Source organism: Solea solea, chromosome 19 (assembly GCF_958295425.1).
Source record: "Solea solea chromosome 19, fSolSol10.1, whole genome shotgun sequence".
Lineage (NCBI taxonomy): Eukaryota > Metazoa > Chordata > Actinopteri > Pleuronectiformes > Soleidae > Solea > Solea solea.
The window spans coordinates 19,978,578-19,995,874 of NC_081152.1; the positions used below are offsets into that span (position 1 = coordinate 19,978,578).

Below are 17,297 nucleotides of genomic sequence, written 5' to 3' on the forward strand. Positions count from 1 at the left end.
ACATATACTACATTAGCTTGCTTGTGAGTTATAACTGCTTTATATAAAAAGAACAAGATTATTAAAGGTACGGGATTAGCTTGGTAGTTAGCAAACCTTTGCTACGTTTGTTATATCAAATGCGCTAGATTAGCTTGCTAGGAAGTGAACCTATCTTACTTCTGTCTATAAAATAGATTAGATTTAGCTTTCTTGTTCGCTAACCTAGCTGAGTTTGCTCTATCAAATGGACCAGATTAGCTTGCTATTGGGGAATTAAGCTACTTTCTGTCTATAAAATGGATTATATTATCTTGTCAGGTAGCTAGAATAACCATAACATTGTGGAAACTGGTTTGTTCCAGTCAGTGCAAAAGATGTTTGTTTTTAATTAAGATTCTCCAGGTGTTTGTCTAAGTCAGTATCCTGTTGCTCTGTCGTCCTTGGATTGTGTCTGATATGATATGGTTGAAACCTGTGTGCAGGAAAATGAATGGGAATTTTTATTTTTTACTTCAGTGAAAAACACAGAGCTGATATGAACTAGTGTTTACAACAGTTTCATTGAAAGGATGATTGTCTGAACCAGGAGGAGAACCATCGTCTTCCTCTTGTCCTCCTTTAACCAGAACAAGTCCTGCCTCTGTGACAGGTCATGTGATCTCTGAACGTGTGTAACACTTAAGTGTTATGAAGGAGTGACTGTTTCATTTAATGTACGTGAGCCCAAATAGTTTTGGAATGATCATATATGTTTTAAGAACTTGACAGGACAAAGAAAGTGTCAGAAAAACTCGCAGGTGAACTGTGATGAGATGGTTGTTGGTACTTCACACACACACACACACACACACACACATGGACATGCTTTAATGTGTTTAGAGGGAGCAGTGGAGCTTTCCTCTGCGTGCCCAGACATGTATTATGTGGTTTTCAAAGGGGAAGCCTTCACTTTAGTGTGTGTGTGTGTTCGTGTGTGTGTTTGCGTGCAAGTGGGTGTTTTCTTCACATCAATGCAGTTATGGAGTGTCGTGACTTTTGACTACACACACACACACACACACACACACTGAGGTCTGTGAGGCCTGTTCTTAGTCAAGTGTCACACTCTGCCCCTCTGACATCTGGTCCCTGAAACCTCTGGAGTCCCTGGTGTGTGTGTGTGTGTGTGTGATTAACTAACCCCGTCCCTGTTTGTGTGACAGTTCTTTGCCGATACACTTGTACTTATGGTAAACTAACCCTCCTGCACACGACACGTCTACATAATCACGAGAAACTTCTTCGTCTGTTGATACAGGAAAAGTCCAAGTGTCCATCGTCTCATGGTCGTTCAGAATTAAATCAGAAAGTCCAGCGTGTTTGTGCTGCACGGTTGTTCTCTGTAAGTCTGTTTAGGTAAAGTAGCCTTATTGTTTTTTTCACTTTCTATTATCCACATTATATGTGGCATGTTTAGTGAAATTAAAAACATTAAATAAAGTCTTAAAAAAAAGTCCAGCCTAAAGGATTATCCCCCAAAAATAAAGAATCATTTTTTGTGCTTTTTATAAGTCGCGTTTTTTTCGTTTGTATTCAAAGGGATGTAATTTCCCAGTCAGGAACTTTCAGTTGTAGCGCCCCCTGAAGGTGAAACTTTGAACTTCTCACGCACTTTAAAATAAAACAAATCTGTAGTTTTTGTACCTTTTTTTTTTTAAGCACTTTTAATTTAATAAATAATACACATAGTATTGTCCTTCTGGTGTCTGGTGACATCACAGCTATTGTTTTTATACGTTTTTATTCTATGTAACACAGTGTTTGACTCGGATTCGGTTGTTAATTATGAATCCTAGCAATACAACGCTAACGCTAACAACCATTATCTGATTGTAGAAGTTCTTCAGAAACTGTAAGGCTCTGAACCTTGGTTGTGATGTCATTCCAAGTTCCGACCTCAACTGGAATGCTAAATATAATGTTGAGCTTTACGCTAGAGTACATTTATCAGGAAGTCAGCGGTTTGTAGTCGCTCAGCTAAGAACAGGAACTCTTGATGTTGGCAGATTTGAAATCAGATTGATTAGATTGGAGAATGTGTCACATACGACGCTGATCTGAGAACACCTTTTTCTGAGCGATAGGTAAATTGTGACTGAATTGCGTACAAGTTGGAGACCTTTGTTTGTAAAACCTGGAGAAAAAAACGGCAAGAAGTTGTAGTTCCTCTGCAGTGTTTGCTCATTTTCTGTCTTTAAAAATTAAATTATCTTAAATTATCTGAAATCTGAAAGCAGAATTTCAAACATTAATGTCACAAAATAAGACTTGTGAAGTTCCTGGTGGAGGCTAAAGTGGATCAACAACTCCTGTTTGCTGTCAGCTTAAATCACTGTTTTTGTCAATGGAATCTGGTTGTGGGGTAAATCATATATTTATATATACCACAATTGGAAAAAAAACATGTAGGATTGTTCCTAGTGAGATTAGAAAACGCTAGAAAACATTGTTTTCCCTCAATTAGCATCAACACCAACAATCCTTACTTGATATAAAAATGTAACTTTCACGGTTTTTCCACCAACGCGTGGAATAAAACCCGACTCCAGCGGTTGCGAGAAGTAAAAAAAACAACAACACCCACACAGTCGCAGCGCGACACGGTGGAGTCTGTTCAGCTCTGCAGAGAATTGGTATGCGTCTTGTGCGCGGTGAGAATGCAGCTTGTTAAGGAAACAGGTAAACATTTTCAGTGCTAATTTGCTCCGGGTTTGTTTTGCCATCAGGCCAATTTGTATTGTTGCAAACACGACGACGCCACATCCTGCCGCAGATGAGATTCATAACGTGTGGCTGGAAACAGCAGCCGTCCAATTAATTCACACTTAACATGCGACACGTGTGTGCGTGAGAGGTTCTTCATCCTCCGAGAGCCTGCTGTTATTTCACCGGGCTGCGGTTATTTTTAAAAAAATATCCACAGCGAGGAAAAAACAAAAGTCGTGTAGAAATAATCCCCCGGATGGCGTCTTTTGTTGTGATTGGCGGCAAAACGGCGACGTGTGGAAGGTTATGAGGCAAACTGAGAACTCCGTCAAAGTCCCAGTCCTCCCATTAACCCCAGTAAGCAGCGGTCCTCAGGGGCTGAATATGTTTGCTACTATAGCTCCAAGATAGACGGCCATTTTGGACTGGAATCTGATGTTTGTGTCGCTTTTTCAACCACTTACTCTCCTGCACCAAATCCCATTGATTTAACGCCACAGCACAACAGGAGTTGTCGATCCACTGCTGCCTCCATCAATGAGTCCTAATGTCTTATTTTGTGACTCGGGCTGTTGAAAATCTTCTCTTGGATTTACTCAAGTGACACAAACTAAAGAAAGGAAGCAACACTAGAACACAGCTCTGTGTCCCTGTGAGTTAAAAACACTGATTTTCTCTGTGAAGTGCAAAAGTATCATAGACTTCGTCTGATGTATATTTGAATCGGTGAATCTTTTGTTAAGTGGCTCAAATCTGCATTTCCTCTCCTTATTTTCCCCTGCTGTCGGCCATGTTGTCACTGAGCGTGAGCCTCCGTGTCTTGAGCTGCTCACACTGCTAACTAACTACCAACTAACTACTAACTACTAACTACTAACTATAGCACTCAAAAAAAACCTGAGTTATTCCTTTAAGGGATAAAGTGGAGTTAATTGTCGCAGCTTTTATTAACATCAGACAACAGATTCATTATGTGCCACAACAACAACAACAACAACAACAACAACAAGACACAAGTTATTTCTGTTGCTAAGTAAGCTTTTATTTTGAAACAGCAGATTTCGAAGGTAACGTGTGAAGAGTAACATCTGTGTGTTTCTTTGTTTGTCTCACACACACACACACACACACACACACACACACCTCTCATTCTTTTTCTCTGTGTGTGTGTGTGTGTGTGTGTGTGTGTGTGAGAACAGTTAATCATGCTCTGTTTTTGCCTTATTAAGACTTAATGCAGGAACAGCTCTGGTTTGAATCAGAGGCTGTGACTGAAATCAATAAATAAAAACCAGCCTCCGCTCTCTCTCCTCTCTCTCTCTCTCTCTTCTCTCTCTCTCTCTCACTCTCTCTCTTCTCTCGCTCTCCCTCCCCCCCACTCTCTCTCTCCGTCCCTCTCTCTCGTTGTTGTATCCAGCGTCTGTCACTAACTACATTAGAGAGCAATTACAGCTTTAATGTCTGTCGAGATCCATTATCAACATTCATCTAACCTTTAAAAATTTAAGGATGATACCACTTTAATTTGTGAGATTTAATGGGGGGGGGCGAGGGCAGTCTTTTCTTCGTCGATCCCTCCCTCACCTTTTCCTCTCTCTTCTTCTCTATCTTTTATTTCCGTCTCCTCGTCGTTTTCCACTTTCATTCATTTATTTATTATTATTAATTTTATTTTTGCAGCATCTGCTTCAAATAAACCTCCAGAAGTAATTAAATTCAATGTAAACTGTGAGAAACTTTAAAACTGTAGGAGGTTTTTACCGCTCATAGATGTCTTTAATGATATGAATTGATTTCATACGTACATCAGTTAAAAATCAGCTGAGTAATGTAGATTTATGAAGATAAAAATGAAGAATTAGAAAATAGGGGAGAAATGACAGTAAAATGGAAAATAAATGATTAAAAATGACATTTTTAATTGAGAATATATGAAGCATTATTGACTTTTTTAAACAGTAATTGAATAAAAACACTGATAAGGAGAAAAAAATGTGTCAGTATGTTTAATATAAGCGATAAATGTCAGATTATTAAAGAAGAAAGTCGCAGGAACCAGAAAAATTGTGCTTTTAAAAGTCTTTAATGGACTGAAAGTGTTTGACACACGTAAAGGTGAAAATGATATACGTAATTTTATATAAGTTCTGCTTTTCCTGTCCCACTCTCAGTCAGCAGTGACGACACTGAAACATCTGCATCTCACTCTCCAATTCCTCATTTTGCTTCTAAGTCCCTTAGAAAACCCCTTAAAGACCCTGGAGACGTCCTCAAAACCCTGTGACTGATGCAACCGTAAAAACTGATTTTTACACAAACGTCGCCTGAAGATCGTTTCTGATGATTTATGTCGTCATTTTTTACTAAAGATGGCACAACACTGACACCAATATCAGTGTGAAACATTTTAAAATTTAGAATTTTTCATTATTCTCATTTTCATTCAGAAAATTTTAGAAATAAAGATTACATGAGAATATACAGAAAGATACAGAACACTTAAGTACATTTTATATCAGAAAATTACTTTTGGTACTTAAATACAGTAAATGTCATAGAAGACTTCAGTCATCTGTTGCTAAGGGGAAACTTGGACTTTTTAAGGTAACATTAGCGTTTAGAACTTCTTATATTAACAGAAAATCCTTTTCTTTTAGTACTTTGTCTTAGTAGTTAACTTATTCTACGTGGTTTAAAATGAAAATGGTGTCTAATTTAACTTGTGTAGACACAGACTCTCAATATGGACAGTTGCGGAAGAGATGTACCTAATAAAATGGCCTGTGTGTGTGTGTGTGTGAGACAGAAGTGTGTTCTGAAATGTCCCTGAATGCAGCACGAGTAGTTAAAGTGACGGAGGTGAAAGAAAAATTCTTCTGCAGGAAAATCAATCAACAAGTGTGAAGAATTACTGCAGGGTGATACACGTGTGTGATACATGTGTGTGTGTGTGCGTGCACCCATGCAGACACGCTAACTCGTTAACAGCTTCTCACTCCTCGTCTCCAGAAAAGGAGGTGCCATCCAGGTGGCAATCCCACGATGCACCTCTCCCAAGTCGGTGTTATAACGGTCGCCGTTGGTAACGGCCGTGTGTCTGGGGAGGAAAACACATTAAAACATCGTAGAACACACAAGCGTTTATACTGCTTTTCCCCCCCATCTCTGTTAAATGATTTTATAAACACACGTGAGCAAAAGTACTCAGAATTCTCCTGACTGATTAGAGATGTGTGTAAGCTACATAGTTTTGTCGTTATTGATCAATAATTAATAATAATATCCTTTCAGCGTCGTGTAAATCAAATGATTTACTATTTTAAAGAGGCCTGAAATCAATCCCTGAGGAACTCCAGGTGTTTCATCCTCAAAGTAACAGGTTTTTTTTCTCCATTTGTCGAAGAATTGATTGAGGTTATTTGTCTGTAATTCCTTATTCTGTATAAACAGAAGCTGTAAGAATATATGTGCAATAAAGAGTGACATATACATATATATATATATATATATATATATATATATTTACTTAAAAGTAACTTAATCTTACGACTTCTGCACAATTGTCAATTGACTCCCGTTTTTTTCAATATATGTGATATAAAGTAAATCCTAACTTTGACTCAACAACACGTAAGAATGACCTTTAAACACACACACACACACACAGGATGTCCATGTAAGGACTGAAGAAGTGGTGTGGGTGTCAGTATTTAGTCATGTGATTATTCCAGAGTGTGTTCAGTGTAAGCTCCTCCTCCTGTCACTCGTCACACGAGTAATCTGTAAATCACCTGTGAACTCGCTGGTTTCACTCGTCGTCTATTATTAGTGAGCAGATCTGATGGAATTCACCTGAGTCTTCGCTCTCACTTCCCCATCGCCATCATCACCATCACCGTCATCATCATCATCATCACCACCACAAAACCAACTGCTACATAACTAATGCACACGCCACTTCCTGTACAGGTGCATGTGTGTGTGTGTGTGCAGCTATTTATAATCCCATCCCAACCGCAAAGATTCACGACACCCAAATTCATCTTTTTGTCAGACTGTGTCAGACTGTGTCAGCAGCAGCAGCAGCAGCAGCAGCAGCAGCAGGGTCAGTCAGTAAATCTGAACACGGTCATTAAAGCTGCTCTCTGTGATTTAAATCTGTGTTGAACAGCTCTATAATCTGACACGTGTCACTCAGTACAGGCTGTGGTGAGTTTATGGTTCCACCGTCCTCACACCAGTGTACGAGAACTCTAAAACAGTTTATACTAAATACACGTTCACTAGTGTTGGGTCAAAATGTCAATTTGCTGATATATGTCGTCGCCCTTCCTCGTGTAAATACGATAATCCCATATTTTAATAAACAAATTAAGTTATTGTATGTTCACGGTGGCGCTGCTCAAATGAATGAATGAATGAATGAGGGGGAAACTTGGAGTGGAAGTGACCCGACCTGAAGAAGAGAGGGAGTTTACAGCGGGAGAATGGAGGAGAAAACTACGTCCATGTTCAATACATAGACTTTAATACATAGACGTTATTGGTATCGTGATGTCATTGGTATCGTGATGTCATTGGTATTGTGATGTCATTGGTATCGTGATGTCATTGGTATCGTGATGTCATTGGTATCGTAATGTCATTGGTATCGTGATGTTATTGGTATTGTGATGTCATTGGTATCATGATGTTATTGGTATCGTGATGTCATTGGTATCATGATGTTATTGGTATCGTGATGTCATTGGTATCCTGATGTTATTGGTATCGTGATGTTATTGGTATCATGATGTTATTGGTATCGTGATGTCATTGGTATCCTGATGTTATTGGTATCGTGATGTTATTGGTATCATGATGTTATTGGTATCGTGATGTCATTGGTATCCTGATGTTATTGGTATCGTGATGTTATTGGTATCATGATGTTATTGGTATCGTGATGTCATTGGTATCATGATGTTATTGGTATCGTGATGTCATTGGTATCCTGATGTTATTGGTATCATGATGTTATTGGTATCATGATGTTATTGGTATCGTGATGTCATTGGTATCCTGATGTTATTGGTATCGTGATGTTATTGGTATCATGATGTTATTGGTATCGTGATGTCATTGGTATCCTGATGTTATTGGTATCGTGGGCCGTGTATCGTGTGTCGTGAGTCAACCTTTGATTTTTAACATCAGTTAACATTTTCCTGAAGAGTTAACATTAGTCTTCATCACTAGTTTGAGCTCTTTTTTAAACTTCAAACTTGGTGTAGATTTTGTCAATCATGGTCTAAATCATAAGATATGGGAAAGAAAAAATTGTAATATAATCCAATACATTTTTTACTATAATATTTGTGACACAGTTGGAGTCTTTGAAATGACTCAGCATAAATGAATGTGTCATTAACAGCTTCATACGTTCATAAATGGTCTAAAATGACTGTGTCAGACTAATGTCTGTAGATGCTCTCATTTGTGATATCGGTATTGTCCCATTCCTGTTTATAACGTCAGTAAACATTTTCCTGAAGAGTTAAAGTTCTCAAGCTACAGTTTCAGCTCTTGAAAGTAGATTTGTACATTTTGTTCACATTTAGAGGAAAATATACGTTAAAGAAAGGCAACTATGAGTGGATGTCAGTGTGATTGACAGCTGGTGTCGTCCAATAGGAGCTTAGTCGCAGTCTGAGCTTCCAGTTACCAAATGTAAACACGGTGCTGGTTAAAAATTGTGATTCTGGAGGCTTAAAACAGTTGTCAAGTTCACTATCGCTAGAGAGCAAATCTGTTGTAGGCTATTGATCAACTCTGCCCCTAAAGTGAGACAGACTTTAAGATTAGACTCTTTTAAACTATAAAAATCATTACAATTGAAGTGAAATAAGGTCAAAAAACTGCACTTAGTTGAGACATTCAACTAAGTAACTTAATCAGACTCTTCGTCCTCTCTCTTGTTATGATTTAACCTGCAGGAACATACTCTGACCTTTGGTGGTGGTTTGTGAGTTTGTCTGTGAGGTCGTTTAAAGAGATGTGGAACCAAAACAAGGAGGTGAAAGAGGATAAAAGTGTTCAGTCTCTTAAATTAACGTCTGAAAACAACAGTTTCAGTTTTGCAGCAGCTTTAAATAAACAGCAAAACTCCCTACTTTTTTTTAGGGAGTTTTTTTTTTAAAAGCCTCCACATCCTCTTGAGCTCATTATCATCATTATTATTATTCATATTATTATATTATTTGTTTCATAAAAGCAGTTTTTGTCACATTTTCCAGCGTCTGATTTTTTTGTTGTTTTGGAGCGAGCGAGGAGAAACCTCGGCGGTGTCAGCGGGGAGGGGCGTGACTGGAGGACGAGAGCAGAGGAAGAGCTGATACCAGTCGAACCCCTCCGGCTCCGGCGCTCAAGTCGTGTTTACACTTGACAACGGGACGCCGTGAAGGAGCGAGGAGAGGCGGGAGATGAAAGGGAAGAAGAAAGAAAGAGGAGAGAGGGGGAGGAAGGAGGGGGGAGAGCAGCGGCGGGAGGAGGAGGAGGTGGAATAAAGGGAGGATAGGTTGTTTTGAGTGTTAATGGAACCAGAAGGTGTAATTCAGGCTGAACGTGTCAGTGTGACACGGTGAAAGTTTAACCTTAAACATTCATTAGTGGCCTCACTTATACATTTATTATAATTACTGCTGCAGCGGCACAGAGTCCGTGCAGAGCGCTGTACTTTTAATATTTCATCACAATAAACAAGTGAAAGTCAGGGGGGGAAACAGTGTTATCTGTTTTAGCTTTAATTAAAATGATCATACACTCACAGTGGAGGGCGTTTTATTTCGACTATCCCTTTAAGCCTGTTTAAAAGTCTGCCCCCACAGAAGCTCCACATATCTGAACAATGTGTTTGTGTCACTCTCCCTGCACCAAAGCATTTACATCACTGCACACACAGTTGTTGAATAAGTCACTGCTGCCTCCACCAGTTACTTTAAATGGGTTATTTTTGTGACTTCAGTGTTTAAAAAACTTTCTTTAAATGTACCTAAGTGACACAAACTGACCACACGAGGCAGCAGTAGACCAGCGACCTCCATGTCCTTGCACACTAAAAAATGCTGATTTTCTCTATGGACTTTGGTGCGGGAGAGCGAGTGGTTCTCAAAGCAAAGCACGCTTTCAGTTTGCGGTCGTAAAAAAACTGTTAAACTATGAAATAAAGCAGTGAAAATTAATTAACAAACAGAGTCGACGTAAGCTGACATCGTTTTTAGCTATTTTGCAATTCCAGGTTATCAGCTCGCTCAAACAATCCAAGATGGCTGCTCCTAGCATAATCGATGTAAAAGCTGTACTTTTGTGTGTGTTAGCACGTGTCGTACACACAATACTTTTTTTAAACGTAAAATATTGCGTATATGTTTATTAAATTGAATAATTTAGTTTGGTAGTTAGCAAAACTAGCAGTAACGCTAACATTAGCCACTGTAAAACGCTAGCAATTCATACAGTTACATTATATGACAATTCTACAGCCATAAAATCAAAATAAATCCAGGCGAATTTGAGGGGAATTTAGTCCTGGAAAGTCCTTGAATGACACACTCTGATATTAAGAGTAGAACAGTATTTTTCATTTTACACGCACCGCAGTTTGAGAACCGTGGCACTAGAGCAGCAGACAGAATCCACCTGCGTTTGTCGGACGATGAATGGAGGCAGTGGTTTGGTCACTTTGCTGCTGCTGACGGAAGAAAAACACAACATGTGGAGCTGTTTTTGATTTATCTGGATAATTAACAGCAGATGTCGAGGTACACTCGTCTGAGCGCGACTGTTTCCTCGTTCTCTCTCTCTCTCGCTCTCTCTCTCCCTCCCTCCCTCCCTCTCTCCAGGCATCCGTCTCTGTCCACATTTCACTCGTCCTCGTCCAAAACCACTGGATGTACGTCCTCCTCCAGCGTCTCCTTGTTCGTGCACTAGCATTAGCTCTGCGCTAGCAGTCATCTGTGAGACAGCTAACTATGAAGCTAACAAACAGAAAAACATTACTTTAATTGACTTGTCAAGCACACATCTACCCAGAGACGGCGTCTGTCTCACTGTCTCACATTTGGACATTTCCCGAGACATTTTCTAATGAAGAAAATGTCAAATTCACTATGATTTGAATCTTTTTTGTCAAAGTCGATGATAGAAGGACTCTGTGATACCGAACTGAGTTTTTTTTCTAATTTGAAGACTTCTCTTGTGATTCTGTGAGATTTGGACAACTTGAAGCCCCACCCCCTGCATATAGCCCCACCCTCTTTTGGTCTGCAAGATTATGTAATCTTGTTACGTTGACATTTTTTCGTCCGTGTTGGTGTGAACATTAAGTCACATAAATCCTACAATAGGCCACATGGTGGGGTAGTGGCTAGCACCGTTGCCTCACAGCAGCATGTGAAGGTTGCCAGTTGAAATCCCGCTCCGATCCAGGGTTTTCTATGTATGAGTTTGGTGTGAATGGTTGTTTGTCCCCATGTTTGACCTTTGATGGACTGGTGACCTGTCCAGACTGTGACTCCGCCTTTAAACTCCTGTCACCTGGGATTGGCTCCACCCCTCATGTCGAGGTTCAATTGGTAGAAAATAAATAAAACGATAGATAGATATATAAATAACAGGAGTGTGGGTGTAGTTTTTTCGTGTTAGTTCTGACCGTGCACATCAGTGGTTTGAAGTCATTCATTCATTCATTCATTCATTCATTTATGACTCTACAGTCGAGTGTCACTGTTTAAACCACATCAATGAAGCCAAGTTTCCTCTGTGAGTTTCCTGATTGTTCTCACTCAGACTTTAGAAAAGTTCTGCTAACTCTGCTGCTTTTTGAGCTTCCGACCAGTTTGCCCACTGTTGTTGTGTGTGTGTGTGTGTGTGTCTGACCGCATGTGTGTGTAGTTTCCTTTTGTTCCTCTGGTTGTGACGGTGTGTGTAGATCTAAGCCACACTTGGCTCGGCTTCACATGAGCCCGCGCTCAGAGACGAGAGGCTTCGTCAAAGGAATATCGGCCGTCGCCGCCACACACACACACACACACACACACACGCACACACACACACACACACACACACACAAAACAAAAGCAAACAAAAAGGACCAGCCTTCTTATTATCAATATTAATCTCTGTTCTTGGAAAGGCATCTGTAAACTGGCTTTAACACACACACACACACACACACACACACAAATGAAACGTGGCTGATTTAAGAAAACCATGTTTGAACTTGCTAATGTTTTTAGTTTTTTTCTCCTCCCTCCCTCCCTCCCTCCCTTTCTCTCACTCTCTCTCTCTCTCTACACGACTCATTCTCTCGCTCTTCATTTAGCGTGCCATTAGCTCTCCAAGCTGTTGTTTGTTTTCTTGCTTTAATGTGATTTTTTTTTTAAACAGCAAAAAAAGAGAGAAAGTAGTGATTGAAATATTAAATGTCTGTGAGGACACAGTTTGATTCAAACCTTGTCTTTGTGAGGACATTTTGTCTTTTTGAGGATTAAGAGGAGCACAAAAGATGATAGATAAAAAATAATTTGTGGGGTTAATGACAATTAGTCGCTATCCTTTAAAATAATTTAGTTTTAGTTGTTTAAGTCATTAATTGTTGCGTACAGATTATATTAATGGACTCTTATTTCCTTTAAACTTAAGCATTTAAGTAAACATTCAGAAACACAGTGTAGAACGGGGTGTTGGTTTAAATCGATACAGTGAAATATCACAATATTATTTGCGTGGCGATATTATCTTGCTTTTAAGATGTCGTTTTTTTAGGTTTTGTATAGTGTGTAACTGATGTTACAAATAAACATTAAACTTTTTATGTATTAGCATAAAAAAAATCAATTGATGTTTCTGTGTGCGATATATTGTATGTCACAATGTATGATTTTGTATTGTGACTTAAACGACGCCTTTGTGTGTATTATGTCTGTGAGTGTCCACACTGAGAATGTCAATCACAGCTGCTGCTGTTTCCTTCACCACGCAGCTCCAATTTTGTTTCCTGGACGAGTAACAGTACGTTTAAAAAAACACAGAAATAACCATAGAAACAAACAGTGTGTGTGTGTGTTCTTGTATGTGTTACCTCTTCAGGACCTTTTTTTCTGTCATAAACACTGACCTTGTCAGGACCAGTAAGTCTTCCTGGAGACCAAAACCTGGTCCTTATGAGGCAGAACCTCATTTTTGTTTAAGAACTATGGACTGCGGGTTAGTCATGAACTAGTTATAGTTTAAGTTATTGATAAGACTTTGTTAGTTTTGTCCATGGCGGAGGAGTCCTGAGAAGAATAGCTGAACAAGCCTATGTGTATAAATACTTGATATCTTTGTGAGGTCCAAAAAAGGTAAGAACCTGTCTTTGTGTCACAACTTTAAAGGGTGTTTTGACTGGTTAAAGACCTGGTGTTAGGGGTTAGGGTTAGGTTAAGGGTTAAAGTTAAGGGGAAGGTGCTAGGTAATGCATTATGTCTATGATGTGTCCTCACTAAGATGTAAAAACAAGTTTGTGTGTGTGTGTGTGAGAGGGCACTGGTTCTAAACTTACTTGGGTCCAGATGTTCTAATTATAGTCGGCTCTGCTGCCTAATGACAGGAAATACTGGTGTGTGTGTGCGCGTGTGTGTGTGTAGTAATATTTCATTGACACACACAGTGAGTGAGTGAGTGAGTGAGTGAGTGAGTGAGTAAGTGAGTGAGTGAGTGCTCGTGACACAGAAACATGAATGAAATTCTCCTCATTAACCTCCTGAACTTACATTTCCTCTTTAAAACTTTTTTTCCCTCCAGAAACTAAAATACTTCACATTTTTTTACTTCTTAAAAATGTAAATATTCTTCATGAAACATGGTTTTATTTTGAGGGAATAAACATCAGAGATATTAGAGACGACTAAGGAGTTTATTTTTACTTTATCTGGTTTAAAAAGTCCATTTTTATTCTCTGTAATGAACGGGTTTTGTTTTATTTAGCACTACAAACCTAAGTTTAGTACTTTTAGCGACTTTACTCATATTTTCACTACATTATAATGTAGTTCATCTGTCCAGATACAGTTTGATGGTCAATGGGCTGGTATTTTATTTTGAAAAATACTAGAAAGAAAGACAGACGTGAGGAGAGAAGGAGCTGGAATCAAGTGACAAAACAGGACATGGTCGACTTCCTTAATGTGACCATGACCTCACGTCCTCTGCCACACACACACGCACACGCACACACACACGCACACACAGTGGGATTAAGTGTGTTAGACAGTTTAAGCAGCTTTAACGGAGAAGATACAGAGATGTAATCTGACTCTTAATTCTCATTGTGTGTGTGTGTGTGTGTCATTAGATTATTTTTTTCCCCTGATGTCTTCATTGTCTTTACATTTGCCTTGCTCAGGGGCACCACACCAGCTCTTGACCTGTAATGGGACTTGAACTGGCAACCCTTCAGTTACATGCCCAGTTTCCTTCCACTTATCCATGTCCAGCATGAGCTAAAAACTCTTATAACCACACTTAACCTTAACTCTCCCTTTAGCGACCACATTGTCACAAATATTTGACATTTTATGAATAAACTCAGATTATTTCATTCATTCATATGAATAAATGTTGTGTCTTTCGTGATTTCATGTCCTCGCTGATACTGGGATTATTGTTGTTATTTAAGAATGTCTGTGTTAAATTATTCAGATTATTTAAAAAACAGAAGAAGGTATAATTATACAATAATAAACATAAGGATTCTGGAGATTTGTTGTAGTATTTTTTTAAACAGATGAGTGCAGCTGGTTTTCACGCACACACACACACACACACACACACACACACAGGCTAACTGTATTAATAGGAGTCTGTTTTGTGTCAGTCAGTCTTTAATAGGATCAGTGTGAGAGACATGGAGCTGTCTGTCTGTCTGTCTGTCTGTCTGTCTGTCACTGTAAGTTCATTAACTGATGATAGATAACTGCACTGTGTGTGTGGGTGTGTGTGTGTGTGTGTGTGTAATTTATAGCCCTCAATCGCAGTCTTATCAGGTGCAGGACACATGGACACCTCCTTGTGTCCTCCTCTCCTCCTCCTCTTTAAAACTCTCACACACAGACTTGTATTTTTCTCTCCTTCATTTCCTCCTCCCTCTCTCTCTCCCTCTCTCTCTCTCTCCTTCACTTCTCAGTGCTAAAGGAATCTTTCTTTAATTGTCCTCCTCCTATTCTGCCACTTCACCTGCAAATGGACTGACCCTCCATCCTTCTCCTCTCCTCTCCTCTCCTCTCCTCTCCTCTCCTCTCCTCTCCTCTCCTCTCCTCTCCTCTCCTCTCCGTCACATTTAAACCACTCTATATTCTCTGAAAATGACCGTTACTGCTGTGTTGTGTGTTGTTGTTTTTTTCCCCTGTAATCTAGATTATAATCTCTCTCTCTCTCAGATATGGAGGAGCGGTCGAGTGCAGGGTCGTGGCCCAGTGGAAGTCGTTCGTCTAAGGTAACACCAACAATGTTTAAAAATAAACATAAAGTAACAGTGGGTAGTGATGTGGCCTCAGGTAACCTGACCTCTGACCTCTGACCTCTGACCTTGTCTTTGTCTCCAGAGTTATGCAGACGGGTCTCAGTACATGGCGTCACATGACAGCATCTCACCACCATACACCAACTCCAGGCTAACAGGTACACGTGTGTGTGTGTGTGTGTGTGTGTGTGTGTTCTTGTATGTGTTACCTTGTTAGGACCAGTAGTCCTCATGGAGACCAAAACCTGGTCCTAATGAGGCAGAACCTCATTTGTGAGGAACTGGTTAAAATTTGAATTGTGGTTGCTTTAGGGTTGAGGTTGGACATCGTGGACGTCTCTGGAAAGTAAAGGACTGCAATCTGCCGTCTGACCATGAGGTGTCACCAGTTCTCACTCACTGGACTTTAACTGGTTATAGTTAGTAGTTTATTAGTAGTAGCAGTAGTGGTTTGTTTGTTAAAAGATTAGAAGGAAGAATAGAAGTGTTCTTGTATGTGTTGCCTTTGTCTGTGAGTGTCCTCACTGAGAATGTCAATCACAGCTGCTGCTGCTGTTTCCTTCACCACGCAGCTCCAATTTTGTTTCCTGGACGAGTAACAGTACGTTAAAAAACACACATAAATAACCATAGAAACAAACAGTGTGTGTGTTCTTGTATGTGTTACCTCTTTAGGACCTTTTTTCTGTCATAAACACTGATCTTGTCAGGACCAGTAAGTTTTCATGGAGACTGAAAACCTGGTCCTAATGAGGCAGAAACTCATTTCTGAGGAACTGGTTAGTTCTGGTTACGGTCGTGGTTTTGTCTTTTTAAATGAATTTCAGTCTTAAGTGAATTGCTGCATGAGTGTGTGTGTGTGTGTGTGTGTATGAACATGTTTTCATGTCCTCATGGGGACCAAAAACATACAAAGCTGCCTTTGTGGGGACATTTTAAGCTTGTCCCTATGAGGTTAAAGGACTTTTTCAGGGTTAAGACCTCAGCTAAGGTTAGGGTAAGGTACTAGGGAATGCATTATGTCTGTGTGTGTGTGTGTGTGTGTGTGTGCAGAGAATTAGTGAAACACTAGCTTACACGAGAGTGGACAGGTCATCACGCACGCGATTTCTCTCTCTCTCTTTATATCTGCATCTTTTTCACTCAGCCCACTGTGTGTGTGTGTGCTCATTTACCCATGATGCTCTCTGCCTCTGGCTCTTGCTCCGATGTGGCGCCAGTTGTGAGCAAATGACTACTGACACAGATAATCTCTCTTTTCCTCTCTCACACACACACACACACACACACGCTCACTTTTAACTGGATGCATCAGATCAAGCTCTACCTGCTCTCTCTCTCTCTCTCTCTCTCTCTCTCTCTCACTCTTGCGCTAAATTGCTTGCGCTTAACGTCTGTCACTGTAAACGTGCACAGGAGCATCATTTCTAGGCTCCGCCCCCTGCTCCACTGACGTGCGGTGATCATGTGATGAAGTCCAGTGAGTCCGTGTGCAGGTGTTTGTTTGTGTCCTCACACGTCTGTGCTGAGAAGTTTTACTCCAGTTTTTCTGACGTTTGTGTCACTGCTCACTCTCCCTGCACCAAAGCCCATAGAGAAAAGCATGGATTCTTACGCCACAGCTCACAGGAGTTGTGGATTCACCGCTGCCTCTATCCTTAAATTCCTACGTGGTATTTTGTGACTTCTGGGTTTTAAATCATTCTTTCAGATTCACCTAAATGACACAAATGAACCATATGTGGCAGCAACACACCAGCAGCTCCTGTGTCCCCGTGAGCTAAAATCGCTGATTTTCTCTATGGGCTTTGGTGTGGGAGAGGAGAAAGTCACACAATCTTCAGTTTTCAGTTGGAAAAACTGTTTCAAGATGAGATAAAGCAGCGAAATATCCCTTTAAGACTCTATACACATACAAATATACAATATATACATATACATATATATATACAAAGTATAGCAAACAAAGGAAAGTATAATAATGTGATGCAAACTGTGTAGAAGTGTCCAAACCTGAGGTTTGTGGGTC

At 39.9% G+C, this 17,297-nt stretch overlaps 1 protein-coding gene across 7 annotated transcripts in view; it reads left to right on the forward strand.

Moving 5' to 3' along the window:
* LOC131446031 (transcription factor 4-like) overlaps positions 1-17,297 on the forward strand; it is a 166,106-nt gene that overhangs the window by 22,411 nt on the left and 126,398 nt on the right. For all 7 annotated transcript variants that reach the window (XM_058616924.1, XM_058616928.1, XM_058616923.1 and 4 more), the window contains 2 exons: positions 15,186-15,241; positions 15,351-15,426. In XM_058616924.1, coding sequence (XP_058472907.1) covers positions 15,186-15,241; positions 15,351-15,426 — 132 coding nt within the window. The remainder of the gene's footprint in view (positions 1-15,185; positions 15,242-15,350; positions 15,427-17,297) is intronic.